Genomic DNA, 13015 nt, shown 5'->3' with positions numbered 1-13015 from the left:
GCCTGAAGGGGCTGCAGGAAAGCTGGAGAGGGGCTTTGGACAAGGGCCTGTAGGGCCAGGCCAAGGGGAATGGCTTTAACCTGCCAGAGGGGAGACTGAGATGAGCTCTTAGGCAGAAGCTCTTCCCTGTGAGGGTGCTGAGGCGCTGGCACAGGGTGCCCAGAGAAGCTGTGGCTGCCCCATCCCTGGCAGTGTTCAAGGCCAGGTTGGACACAGGGGCTTGGAGCAAGCTGCTCTAGTGGAAGGTGTCCCTGCCCGTGGCAGGGGTTGGAACTGGGTGATCTTTAAGGTCCCTTCCGATCCAAACCATTCTGTGAAGGAGGTCTGGGGTGATGTTTCCCACCACCCGAACTGTTTTCTTCATCTACCAAAACTGACATCACCACCCAGGCATCTGCTTCATTTCTTAACAGCCCCATTCACGAACAATCTTTCTCCAGCCCAAAGCACATGATCCTATTTTCACCCTTGTTGCCATCCCCTGTGGAGAGGGGTCTTAAAGGAGCTATTTCATCTCAGAGTGCATGATCAAGCAGCCAGTCCCTGCAGTGCCAAGCCAAACAGATGGGGTTTGTGGAAAGACAGGGAGGGAGGACAAGTGTGTTCCTGAGGTTTTAATAATCCCTTCTCCTGTCTGAATCATCACAAATCCCAGTGGAAGGGCAGGCATTTTCCAGATGGTAGGAAATAAGCTGTGGGACACTTCCATGCTGAGAACTCATTAGTCCTGCTGGCTCTGCTCCAAGCTCAGTGGCAGTCTATGTAAACTGGATTTGGTCCTGCCCTTTTCCTATCATCTGTTCCCATGAAGTCTCCAGCCCCATCTTACATGGACAAGTTGCCCAGCTAGCTATTAATTTGATTATGTGTGACCTTTGCCTCTCGGAGAGCTTGGAGCTCAGACAAGTATCTTCCTGTAAGCCTACTGTATCTGAGCATCTCAGCTGCCTTCACACCACCCATCTGCCCACCTCTCATTTGATTCCCGGGTAGAATCTGGGGAATGGTGAGGTATTTGGCTGGCTTTCAGGTTGCAGAGACAGAGCACTGGACAGAAAAAGTATGTATATATATAAGGGAGTTAAGCCCAGTGTTACTACTGTGCTTTGCATGAGCTGCTGTGGTGTTCTCTGTCCTACCACACACCCCTTACTCCCCCCAAACCTGGGCTGTGCCAGGCATTATCTGCACTTGGTGGCTGTCATTGCCACCCAGCACAGACGATGGGGCCTCCAGAGCAATCACAAGGCTCCAGATCACTCCTAGTCTCTGCTCTGAGACTCCAACTGCCATTAGCTGAGTGATAGGAAAGCAATGGGAGCAGCATCAGGTCCCAGTAGGGCTCTGCTGCTGTAGGTGTTTCTGGCTGCAGTAGCAACCTGGCTCAGTAGGCAGGGTGCTCCTCCTTGTGTGGCTGCAGGGTGACACTCAGCCAAGGCTGTGATCTGGAGTAAAAAGGTCCTCTACAGGTTATTTCTTCCTAAACCCTCATTGCTTTTCCACAACACAAAGTTCACCCAGCTTGTGGCTGTCTCGAAGCCCTTTAAGGGCTCTTTGAATGAGACTCAGCTAAACATTGATGTTTCTACAACTCAGAGGTGTAAAAAGTGCCCCACCTCCTGCAGGGGGTGAACTAACTGCCCTGTGTTTTAGGATGTGGGAAGCACGGTATGAAAACTTCTATGCCAGTTGAGCTCACCCCAGATGATGCACCAACATGATCCACTCACCCCATAAGCCAAGCTGTGGAAGCAGTCAGGCTTCTGTGATGATAAAAGAAAGCCCAGGACAAGCAAAGCTGCTTCAAAAGCTGTGAATTTACTTTCCCCACTGTGATCTCTATTGATGTGAAGGGTTAACCAATGTACAGGGGTGGTAGGTCAAACTGCTTGCTTAACAGTGTTACTGCTTGCTTATTCTTATCCTATTCGCAATGTACAAGGGGGTAGGTCAAGATGCTTGCTTAACATGTTACTGCTTGTCCATGTTTACCGTACTCGCTGTGTACGCTAGAACAAGGTGTAAGGACGTGGCTGTTGTTAAGAGGTAGGGATTGTGACTTGGTTCCTGTCCGGTGGACACCCAGGCCTGCTGGAATTGGCTCTGTGCTATGGACGATGACCAAGCCTCGAGGGAGCATGCGTAACGACCAGAGGTGAAAAGTCCAGGCTCGAGGAAGACTCATTTACTTCATCTTGAGACCCTCGCCCACGACCACCAGGAGGCCCTGCGCAAGCGCAAAGGACCTTTTAGCTCATCGTAATGCGAAGCGGGGATAGGACATGAATATGTATAGGCGTGTTGTGCAACCTTATGCATATGTATAACTTTAGAGGATAAATGTAAAGAGGAAACGACGCTGAGGTGTGCATGCCTTTGGAGGAGTGATCCCCCATGCGCCTCAGCGCTGAATAAAGCATACCTACGTTACAACTTTAACGAGTTGTGGTCTATCCACATATCACTATTTCCCAAATGTTTCCGGCAAAATTGTGTAGATTTTTTCCCCCACCAGTTCTGAAATTGTACTTTTTTCTCAGGGAACACGTTACTCCACCCTTTCAAACAGCCCCAGCCCCACACCCCAGAGGACGGCTGTGATTCCCAGTATAAATGATCAGTGTTACCAGTCCTCCCAGGAAGACCAGGGCTGGCCTGTGACTAAAACAGCTGATGAGAAGCCAGGTTTGCAGACTGTCTGCACGGTGCCATTGAGCAGCACCCCCCCCCCATCCTGGACCGAGCCCGTGTTGGGGCTTTGTAGCTGGATAACAGTGCCCTGAAGGTTATTTTTCTGACAACCCTGATCTGTAACACACAGATGGAGGTGAACGCGCGCTTACCCCTGCTGTGGGAGAGTGAGGAGGAGGAGGAAAGGAGCGCGGCTGTGTGAGCGGGATGCGCTGCCCGCTGAGGTGGCCTGTGAGGCGGACTACAAATCCCAAGATGCTTTGCGGCTCCTTGAGCGCTGCAAGGAGAACTACAACTCCCATCCTGCACCGCTCCGCCAGCCGCCTTTCTATTGGCTGGCTGGCGCCGATCGCCCGCCCCCTGTCTCCACGGCAACGGGAGAGCAGCAAGATGGCGGCGGCCTGCAGGGAGGGGTGATGGAGTGGTCGTTCAGGGCGAAGCGTCAATAGGGCAGCTCCCTCTGCGCCCTCATCACAGCTCATGGCTGGGGGTAAAGAGAAACGAGGAGGCGGCAGCCTCCATGAGCGGCTTCCTCCTCCTCCTCCTCAGCCACCGCAGCCCCAGCAGCCCCAGGACAGGCCCAGCCTGCAGCAGCCGCGGCCCAGCCTGCCTCACCCAGAGGACAAGCAGGAGGAGGATGGAAAGGAAGAGGAGTCCCAGCACACAGAGGTTCAGCTCAGTGCTTCCCAGCTGTTAGGGGAGGGGTGTGCTCGTGAGGGAACAACCCTTTCCCTCCTCATCACTCAGTGTTGTTACGAGGGAAAGAAGGGGATGTTGATGGGAGCACTAGGTAGTGATTTCTCCTTTCCCAAAGAGGGGAAAGGTTGGTTTGGTCTCTTCCCATCACCTCTAATTTCTGCCTTTTTTAGGGTTTATTTTATTCCCATAGTATCCAGAATAGCTGTGGATTGCCCCTCTCCTCTTTTGCTATATAAAGACTAAGGGTAAACTGGCATATGAATGGCCAGATTAAATGCCTTTCTTGTTTATACGCCCGGTCCTGAGACTAAATAAATCCCTGGATCCAAATGAATTCTTTCTCTCTGCTCTGCTGGGCTTAACAGCGTCCACTGCCACAGCATTAAGACCTTGTGTGTTTGCCTAGTAGGAACACATCTGTAGTCTCCATCGCTAGAGCATATAGGTGCTACAGTTCAGATGATTACCGTTTGAAACACTCTTTATCGTGGTCCCTGGGTTAGCAATTGTGTGACTTCGCCAAGCTTGCAGGGATTTCACAACCCATTGGCTTATTCTCTTGTTAAACCCACGCAGTGCTTCATTAGTGCCATCTGTCAAGTGCCCTCTTTGGCAAGGACTGCTCTCTGAAGGGCAGCGCTAGCTGCTCATGCTGAACCAATTGAAACGGCTTCCCATAAGGTGCATATTGGGGCGCAGCGCTGGGGTTATGTTAGAGCTGATTTGCTGAGATGTTAACATCCCCGAGCAATGCGAGTTTCATGGCTCAGTACCTCTGGAAACGGCTGTGCGTTTAAATCAGAAGGTAAAAATAACCCAGCAGAAACCTGTTGAACCTGTTCAAACGTATGGAGGCAGTACACGACACGTTTATCTGGTTTGAGGCTGTGTTAAACGTTGTGTAGTGCCTTAGTAGGGTGATGGAGCCCTGAAAGCAGTGTTAGAGGACTTTGTTATGAAACTCCATTCCCAGTTGCAACCCAAACAGCCCCTTTTGTGGGGAATTCCATTTCATAAATCCCCCCCTTAATCCATTCCTTTCCCATTTCTGCTACTTTATAGGGTCAGCTTGAGGGAGTGTTGGATGAAGACATCGTGGCTGAGGGACTCCACGAGCTGGGGCGCTCAGCCACTGGTATTGAATACGTCTATCTTAACCTGTCGCTTTCAGTAAGTATGAGCAAAGACCATCAAAGTAAAGTGCTTCTCTGCTCAAAGATTTCCTCTTTTTAACAGCAAATAGTTGGTCTAGTAAGAAAAACAACCCTTCAAGAGGCAGGTTTTTGTCTCTGTCAACGCTGCTTTGCATACATGGGACTTCTGACAAGACACAGCATGGCTCCTGCTAACAGCTGTATATCAGCAGTCTTTTGGCACTTAGTACCAACAGCAGTAAGATTCTTCCTTACCCAGTCTTCAGGTGTGAAAATACTTCTTCCTGCTTCAGTCAGCTGGAGGAAAATAATACAGGAGCATGTAAAACACCTGAGAATGCTGCATCCATTGCTCCTTCAGAAATGGGTCAATGGTTGTGTCTCTTAAAGCTTACTTGATGCTGCTGCTCCCTTTTCTACACAGATTGTTTTGCTAGCATTGTTCCTGGCTGCAGATATCTCTCCTGGTTGTGTTTTAAAGTCATCTCTTGACATTTTCACCATTCTAACATCACTTTCTGTATACGCCACCCTGTTCTGACACATCCAGCCAGAGTGACCTTGAGGCACCTCTTCAATGTCTCCTGCTACTGTGTGTATCTTGGGAGAGCAGCTGAAGTTATACAGCCAGTTATTAAAGTCCCTTTCTTTATCTTTCCAGGGTCGTGAGTTAAGTGACATTAGCATTCTCTCCAGATACATTCACCTGCAGAAGCTGGAACTTTCATCTAATAAAATTAATGGTATGTAGTAAATACGCTAGTAAATTCTTGGCTTGTGAAATCATGTAAGATGAGAAATGCACTCTACCATGTAGCTTTAGTATCACAAAGCCTGGTCTTCATTTTAATGGTGTAACTACTCCAGGTCTATAGAATGAGGCCATGGCTAGATATTCTTGAGAGTGATGTATGGACCATTCAGGCAGCTGTGGCAGCATATGTTTGTCAGTGAGAACATGGAGATTATTGTCCAGTTTATTATCCAAAGATAAAATGCAAGCAAGCATGTCAATACAAGGTTAAGGTTGAGATTTTACATGTGCAGACATCATAATATTTAAAGTTATGCCTGGAACAGGTTTCCCAGCCTTGGGCTTTCCTTTGTCAAGGTTTCCTGTTAGTGATAAGATGTGAAAAATGATTTAGAAAGGCAGTAAATAGAGACTGGGATGAACTCCATCTCCTGCTCCTTCCCTCTTCCCTCATACTCCTCAACTCATTTAACACCAAAAGGAATAAGCTGTGATGGGCGACCTGTTGCAGTATTTCTTTCATGTTCATTTCACTTGGGGTGCTGGAGTCCAAGAATAGCAGCAGTTTTGTGAGGCAGCAAGTCTCCATGTTCATTTTACTTACAGCTTGTCTGAGAAGCCTGGGTCTGACCAGAGCAGGGACTTTTCCATAGCAACTGGTCATTTAGTATTTCAGTAGCGAAATACTTTTCTCCAGTGATTACTAACTTAGGACAGAGGTTGTTTCTCTGTCATTCCAGAGGTAGCTGGCATATAAAACTGTCTTCTGGTTTATAGATAAATCAGTTGACATAATGGAAATTTAATGTAGAATTTGAATATTTATTCTCTATGGTTTAGAAACTGTCTTTTTTTCTAGTAGAAGGTGTTAGTATATCTGCACTTTAAACATCCCTTTCTGAATGTGTAAGTACAAATTCATTTTTGATTGCTTTTAGACATAACTATCCCTTTTTGACATGATGACCTCTGCATTTACCTATGCATTCAAGTAAAGGATTTGACCTTTTGTTTTGTTACTAGATCTTTCTTGTGTCAGTTACATGCCTTACTTACTAGAACTGAATGCTTCCAACAATGAATTGACTACGTATTTTGGTTTTAAACCACCTAAAAATCTCAAGGTAAGTTGCCAAATATGCATTTTGTAGGTTTAAATTTATCCCGTTTCTAAATCTAACTTAGACATTGTATTTGGACATATGCAAAAGTGAATTTTTATGCCTTCCTTGTTCTTTCTTACCTCATTTGACATTTTAATAGCTTTTTCCAAGTCTTTGGGTATTTCATGCTGGACATTTCAGGCTCTTGCTTTCCTTCACGCTCTGAACCTTTGCATGCCATGGGAAGTTGTATTGTAAAACCAACTGTTCTAGCTGGAGGTAAATACAGCCAGAATTTTTGACTCCTTCTTGAATTCATCAGACCTTTAGTGAGATTGATTCCTGTCCTTCAAATTGACTGGTGCCAATCATATTGTACCAGGGGGACAAGGGGTAGTGGGTTCAAACTGAAACAGGGGAAGTTTAGACTGGATCTAAGGAGGAAGTTCTTTACTGTGAGGGTGGTGAGGCACTGGAACAGGTTGCCCAAGGAAGTTGTGAATGCTCCATCCCTGGCAGTGTTCAAGACCAGGTTGGACAGAGCCTTGGGTGAGATGGTTTTAGTGTGAGGTGTCCCTGCCCATGGCAGGGGGTTGGAACTTGATGATCTTAAGGTCCTTTCCAACCCTAACTGTTCTATGATTCTATGATTTCTATGTGCTTGAATTGTAGCTGTGTGGGAGTCTTCCCTTTGCTGTAGGTCTCTTGTAGCCCACTGGGTTGTTAAAAGCAAGAGGGTATTTTGAAATACAAACTCCATATATTCCTCTGTCTCCTCTGTTAGTTTTTTAGTATGTCTGGATAATTACAGGACCATTAATGATAATGTTGTTGGAACAAAGTATAGTATTGGAAGTTCTCAAAATGTGAATTCTGTGTGTCATAAAAAAAGAACCTTTCTCTTTATATCCCAGTTTTAATCCCAGAATGGTTTGGGTTGGAAGGGACCTTAAAGCTCCTCCAGCTCCAAGCCCTGCCATGGGCAGGGACACCTTCCACTGGAGCAGCTTGCTCCAAGCCCCTGTGTCCAGCCTGGCCTTGAACACTGCCAGGGATGGGGCAGCCACAGCTTCTCTGGGCACCCTGTGCCAGCGCCTCAGCACCCTCACAGGGAAGAGCTTCTGCCTAAGAGCTCATCTCAGTCTCCCCTCTGGCAGGTTAAAGCCATTCCCCTTGGCCTGTCCCTATGGGCCCTCGTCCAAGGCCCCTCTCCCTGAATTAATATTAATGATCTTCCATGCCCTTGATCACAAGTTTAATGTAAAAGCCATTTTGTTTTACAAGACACCTCTATGTGCTGTTGCAATAAAATTAACTTTCTTTCTCTTTTTTCCTTTAGGTAGTCGATTTCTCATACAATCAAATACCTAAAATGGAAAACTTGTCAGCATACGAGTCACTCACTAAACTCTTCCTGGATTGTATCCTTTATGGAAACTCTAATGGGAGAAAAGTTGCTTGTTTGTTTTCTGAACTTGCTTCACATTTATACCTTTTTCTTCATGTTAGTTTTGTCTTTAGAAGAAAGATTAAACACTGGTGGTGATACTGATCTTAATTTACTTGGGCATGCATGGGTTTTAAAGTATTTGTGTATACATGTTAAGGATTTAGTACACTAGAGGAACACAAAAACCTTCCACTGCATCATGTAGAGCTGAAACAGTGACATGTCACACTGTGTTTGCATGGCAGACATAATATATAATTCCAGTATCTTTATGTACTAAAGGTTAATAGGAAATCAGCTTGGAAGACTAAGCTCCCCTAAATGAAAATGTGTATGTTGTTTAATCTTAAACATAGCTAATACACAGGGACTATAGAGGCTCTCTGGAGAACAAGACCATTTAGTGACAATGAATAGAATCCTTAAGAAAGGAAAACCTTCCTGGATGCACTGAGAGAAGTACACAGAATGAAGGTGTTCTGCTCCCCACTGTCCCCACTGTGGTACCCACTTTGTGGGCTTCGAAACACTGTTGTGCCAGAAATCAGATAAACATGAACCTGGACATTAAGTTTCTTCATGGCTTCGTTTTCCATAGCACTCTTGGTCTTCCTAAAGGTTCTCCTGAAAATTCATCTGGAGTTTCATGTTGACGCGCTGTATCGCTTCAAATTGCTTCTTGAGAGCTTGTGAGCCTTTCCTCTTTGCTCCAGGAATTGTATCTTGCTTTTCCACTCCATGAAAGAGAAAAGACAGAAGCTGTGGCAGTTTTTTCTCTGTCTCTTATCCCATTCCCAAAAGATATTAATACAATGTCTTTTTCATGTAGGAGCAGATAAAGCGCGTGCAGGGCGCCCAGGTTACATTATTCACACGTTTTAGAAGGTGTGCAGGTGACAGGATTCTTGTCAGCAAATGGCATTGACTCACTATCCCTTTGCAATTCTAATTTTCCCTCAGAGCTAAATCCACATGGCAAACTGAAAAGGGAAGAAAGATCAGAGATGTGTATTGTGCATCTGAAGCAGTATTTTTTCAGTGCAGCAGTGTGCTGTCTTCCATTTCTTCATTTGCAATGGGGAGGAAAACTTGTTTCAGGAATACAGTTGCAACAGGAGCCTCTGAAAGAGTGGAAAACGAGCGTGGGATTTAGAAGTGCAGGATTTAGAATAGCAAAGTGGCACTGTTCCTAACCCATGTCAAGCACTTCTCACTGAAGACATGGCAGACAAAACAAGCTGTTCGTTGAAATCCTAACTGAAAATACTATATTAAATATCATGCAGTAGCAGAGCTGTTTGGCAGGCATTCCTTGTTGACAGTAACTAAGCATTTCTTAACACCTTTGAGTAAATTATGATGCAGATGGTAAGGTCATTGCAACTTTTTTTCTGACAAGTGCATGCACAAGCACACCTGACAGGTTTATAAATGAGTATTTAAGGAGGAAACTGCCCCAAACCAGGGAAGGAGACCGCTTTGGCAGTAACAGCTGACAAAGCACTATAGTAAGTCATTAAAAGACTAAACCTGATCGTATTAGTTTTTAGAGCTAAGAAATTTGCTGCCTTATATTGATGTTTATGGCTTAACAGTTTTTCCACACCCAAACTTTTCTTCCTCAGATGGATGCCCCATCCCTGGCAGTGTTCAAGGCCAGGTTGGACACAGGGGCTTGGAGCAAGCTGCTCAAGTGGAAGGTGTCCCTGCCTGTGGCAGGGGGTTAGAGCTGGATGAGCTTTAAGGCTCCTTCCAACCCAAACCATTCTATGATAAATACTCCTATGTTTTAGCCAGCATATGCGCATCTGGTAAGAAGACCAGAGATTTACAGCATGATTTTCAAGATGTTGGCAGTAGTTTCTTCCCTAAACTCCTGTTCCCTCATTTTCATTACTCGATTTGCCATCAGCCTGGTTATGCCACCTTGAAGGACTGCATAGTAAACCAGGTCACAGAAACAGTCAGAGGTCAGAACCTCTCTAAAAGGAGAGGAAGGATATTTCTATCTTGATTTGTGTCACTTGTCCTGCTGCCCTACCAAAAGCTGTGTCAGTCAAACGTGGAGGTAGTAAATTCCAGAATAGGGGTAGGTGTGAGTAACTGGGATTTAAAACTCCTTATCATGAAGCATTTGATGTCCAGCTCCCCACACCATAAAATTCAGCTCCACTGGCTAATTTAGCAACTCATTGCTAAGGGTTTGTGTTCAGTTCTTTTCCTTAACTGCAAAAACCTCTGTGTAGTTAATAACATAGAGGAGTTACAAGGACTGGGGAAGTGTCACAGTCTGACTCACCTTAGTTTGTCACACAACAGACTTGTTGCAATCAGTGGCCTTGAGAACCTACCTATCAAAATACTCAACCTGGTAAGAGAGAAGTAATTCTAGTTATTTTCCTGTCTTTTATTATTATATGAATTCCTTAATAAATGTGAAGTTGGTTACATTAAAATATTTTCAGAGATATTTGTAATTCTGGACACATTTGGATTATTAATACAGAATCATAACATGATATGGGTGAAAAGGGAGCTGTGAGGCTCATCTAAGCCAGCTTCCTGCTCAAAGCAGAGACATCTTCAGAGGAGGATGCTCAGGGCCATGTGCAGCTGGGTTCCAAAGATACTTTACATTTACTCTGGGTAGGTTTTGTTGTTGCTTAGGTGACGTGTAAGAAGTTACTGTGCAAGACCCACAGTACAAACAATGAATTGAGTTCTTTTTTTTAAGCATATTTCCTCATAAAATTGTGTTGATGATAGCAGGGAGCTGGGAGAGGAGAAGGAAAAGTGAGGACTGAGATGCTTTTGTTTTAGAACGCAAGTCAATTCCAGTATGCAATTCTGCTATACCATTAAAGGATATTTATCTACTCTTTTAAGGCTCTTGTAATGCGATGGGAAGTTTTGTGTTGCCAGCTTTGCATCAAGAGATCTAGAGTATATTTGTTTAAATACAACTTTTCTAGGTTATATTTCTAGGTGCTGTAGTGGGATTTATCTTCTCTGGCTTCAGATTGCTTCAGTGCAGATGAGTGCACCTGAGCTGCTTGTTCTTTGCTGCCTCAAAAGTCAGTGGACAGAAATGGACACTTAAAACACTTCATTATTCTGATCCAGCTGCTGACATCTCCATTGCACAAGATGCATCAGGCCTTGGACATGCCTGTTGGTTATGAAGGTAGCCAAGGATAACTAGCCCAAATACAGACCTCTATCAATGCCTACACTTGTTGGCATGCATCTTACTCATTCTGCAAGCCTTGGGAAGGCATTAATCTCAGTATTCCTAAGCCCCATACTTGTAAAATGACCTTAATAATCTCATCCCCGTCTGACAGGCCTGTCTTTTCTGAAGAGTCTCTAACCTTCCATTCCAACACTCCAGTCATAGGAGCCATCCCACCAGGTTTCTGTGGTGCATATTGTATCATACCCTCACAGACATGCACCCATCTCTAATTCTTCTTGTTTGTTCCCCATGCTATATGTTTGTTCCCCATTTGTATAGGGGTATCTGAGCTGAGCTCCAAACGAAGCTGATTCATTGACTGGAGCAGCTGGAATATCTCCACATTGCTCCAAGCATTTATTATAGGTGCTGGCAACTGACTGGGTGTGTTGGGATGGAATGATGCCCCCCTTCCCCTAACATATCTAGTTTAAAGCATCCTTGATAAGTCTGCCAAGCCTCCTACCAAACAGCAGCTCCAGCAGCCCCTGCTAGACCTGGCCTACAAACTTGGGTCCCATATTCAAGACACCCAAACCCCTGACTATGACACCACCCTTTTAACCATTTATTAACCTGGCTAATCCTCCTAGCTTTTTTTGGGTCCTCCCCTGTATCCTGGAGAATTGATGAAAAGACTATCTGAGCTCCAGAGCCCCTAACCACCTCTCCCAGGGCTCTGTAGTCCTTCTTTATGTTCCCCAGGCTACTACTATCTATATCCCTGGCACCCACATGGATCACTAGAAGTGGGTAATAGTCCGTGGGACTTACTAGAGCAGGCAGCCTTTCTGCCACATCCCTGATCCGTGCCTCTGGTAGGCAACACACCTCCCTTGAGATTGGGTCAGGCCAGCAGATGGGTGCCCCTGTGCCTTTCAAAGTAGAGTCCCCTACTACTACAATCAGCTGCTTTTTCCTGGCAGCACCAGTAGAGATCTTCTTTCCCAGTGCACCCAGTGCGGTTGTTCATGCTGCGAGTGCATTTCCTCGTTAGTCCCCTGCAGGACAGCAGTGTGGTTCTGGGTTGGGACAACAGATTTAGGAGGAAGCCCCTTGCTTTTAATTGTCCTTTTCCTCCTTTTTTTATTGGTTTGTCACTAATTCCCAGCTTCCTGGCTTAACAGCCTCCTTCTTTCCTCCAAAAACTACAGTGGACGCTTGAGGCCCCTGCACAGTTTGGGTTTGGAGCAAGCAGTGCTGCTTCATCTCAGCTTCCCTGACATCTTTCAGTCTATTAACAGCATCCCGCAGCTCAGCCCCTTCTGCAGGAGGACCTCCACCAAGGAGCTCCGAGTGCAGCCCTGCCCATTGTGCACCTTTCCCACCTAGGAGGTTTTTACCCACTCAGGGCTGGTGCCTCTTCTCCTGGCTCTGCCCCCTGTGAGTCACATTTAAAAGTGGACAGTAGTGTGCTTTGAATAATATATTCAAATAGTGTTTGCTAACCTATTTTTAATCTACCTCTCTTTCACATATATATATATATATATATATATATATATACTGCCTTCAGTTATGCCCTTAGTGGTAATAAAACTGGATTTTGTCTCCTTTTTAGTGGATAAGATGAACTCAGATTGGCAAAATCATGTCTCAAAGTTCTGAAATGAGAGTATTCCTAAAAGACTATGAAGATCTAAGCTGACAGGGTGATCTTTTCTTCAGGGAGAACTACACTGAGTGGCTCACCTATTGTCTGCACTGATTTCCTCATCTGTTAAAAGGCCTAGTAATAATTCTGCTAGTAATGGGTTATCTGCTGTAAAACGCTTTGGAGGTTGTGTTAACAGCTAAAGCTTATTAATATGAACATGTGCTTCAGGTTGGGTTCCTACATGCTGATACGATTATTTATACAACTGCTTGTCTTTTTTTAATTAGCAAAGCACATCCTCATGTGGAAATCATGTAAATAGACAGATTTTA

The 13015-nt window shown here is 45.2% G+C and overlaps 1 protein-coding gene across 5 annotated transcripts in view; it reads left to right on the top strand.

The window, feature by feature from the left end:
* The first annotated feature begins 3171 nt into the window (after window positions 1–3171).
* The window catches only part of LRGUK (leucine rich repeats and guanylate kinase domain containing), a 54762-nt gene continuing 44918 nt past the window's right edge, over window positions 3172–13015 (top strand). For all 5 annotated transcript variants that reach the window (XR_009745997.1, XM_061467961.1, XM_061467965.1 and 2 more), the window contains exons 1-6: window positions 3172–3360; window positions 4453–4560; window positions 5206–5287; window positions 6322–6422; window positions 7741–7822; window positions 10098–10222. Coding sequence is in view for 4 of the 5 variants with exons in the window: in XM_061467961.1 (XP_061323945.1) it covers window positions 3172–3360; window positions 4453–4560; window positions 5206–5287; window positions 6322–6422; window positions 7741–7822; window positions 10098–10222 (687 nt within the window). In the remaining variant the exon portion in view is untranslated. The remainder of the gene's footprint in view (window positions 3361–4452; window positions 4561–5205; window positions 5288–6321; window positions 6423–7740; window positions 7823–10097; window positions 10223–13015) is intronic.

Source organism: Pezoporus flaviventris, unplaced genomic scaffold (genome assembly GCF_033815535.1).
Source record: "Pezoporus flaviventris isolate CSIRO_AGI_PZ_B2104156 unplaced genomic scaffold, CSIRO_AGI_Pfla_v1 ptg000046l, whole genome shotgun sequence".
Lineage (NCBI taxonomy): Eukaryota > Metazoa > Chordata > Aves > Psittaciformes > Psittacidae > Pezoporus > Pezoporus flaviventris.
This window is presented reverse-complemented; position numbering and strand designations above follow the sequence as displayed.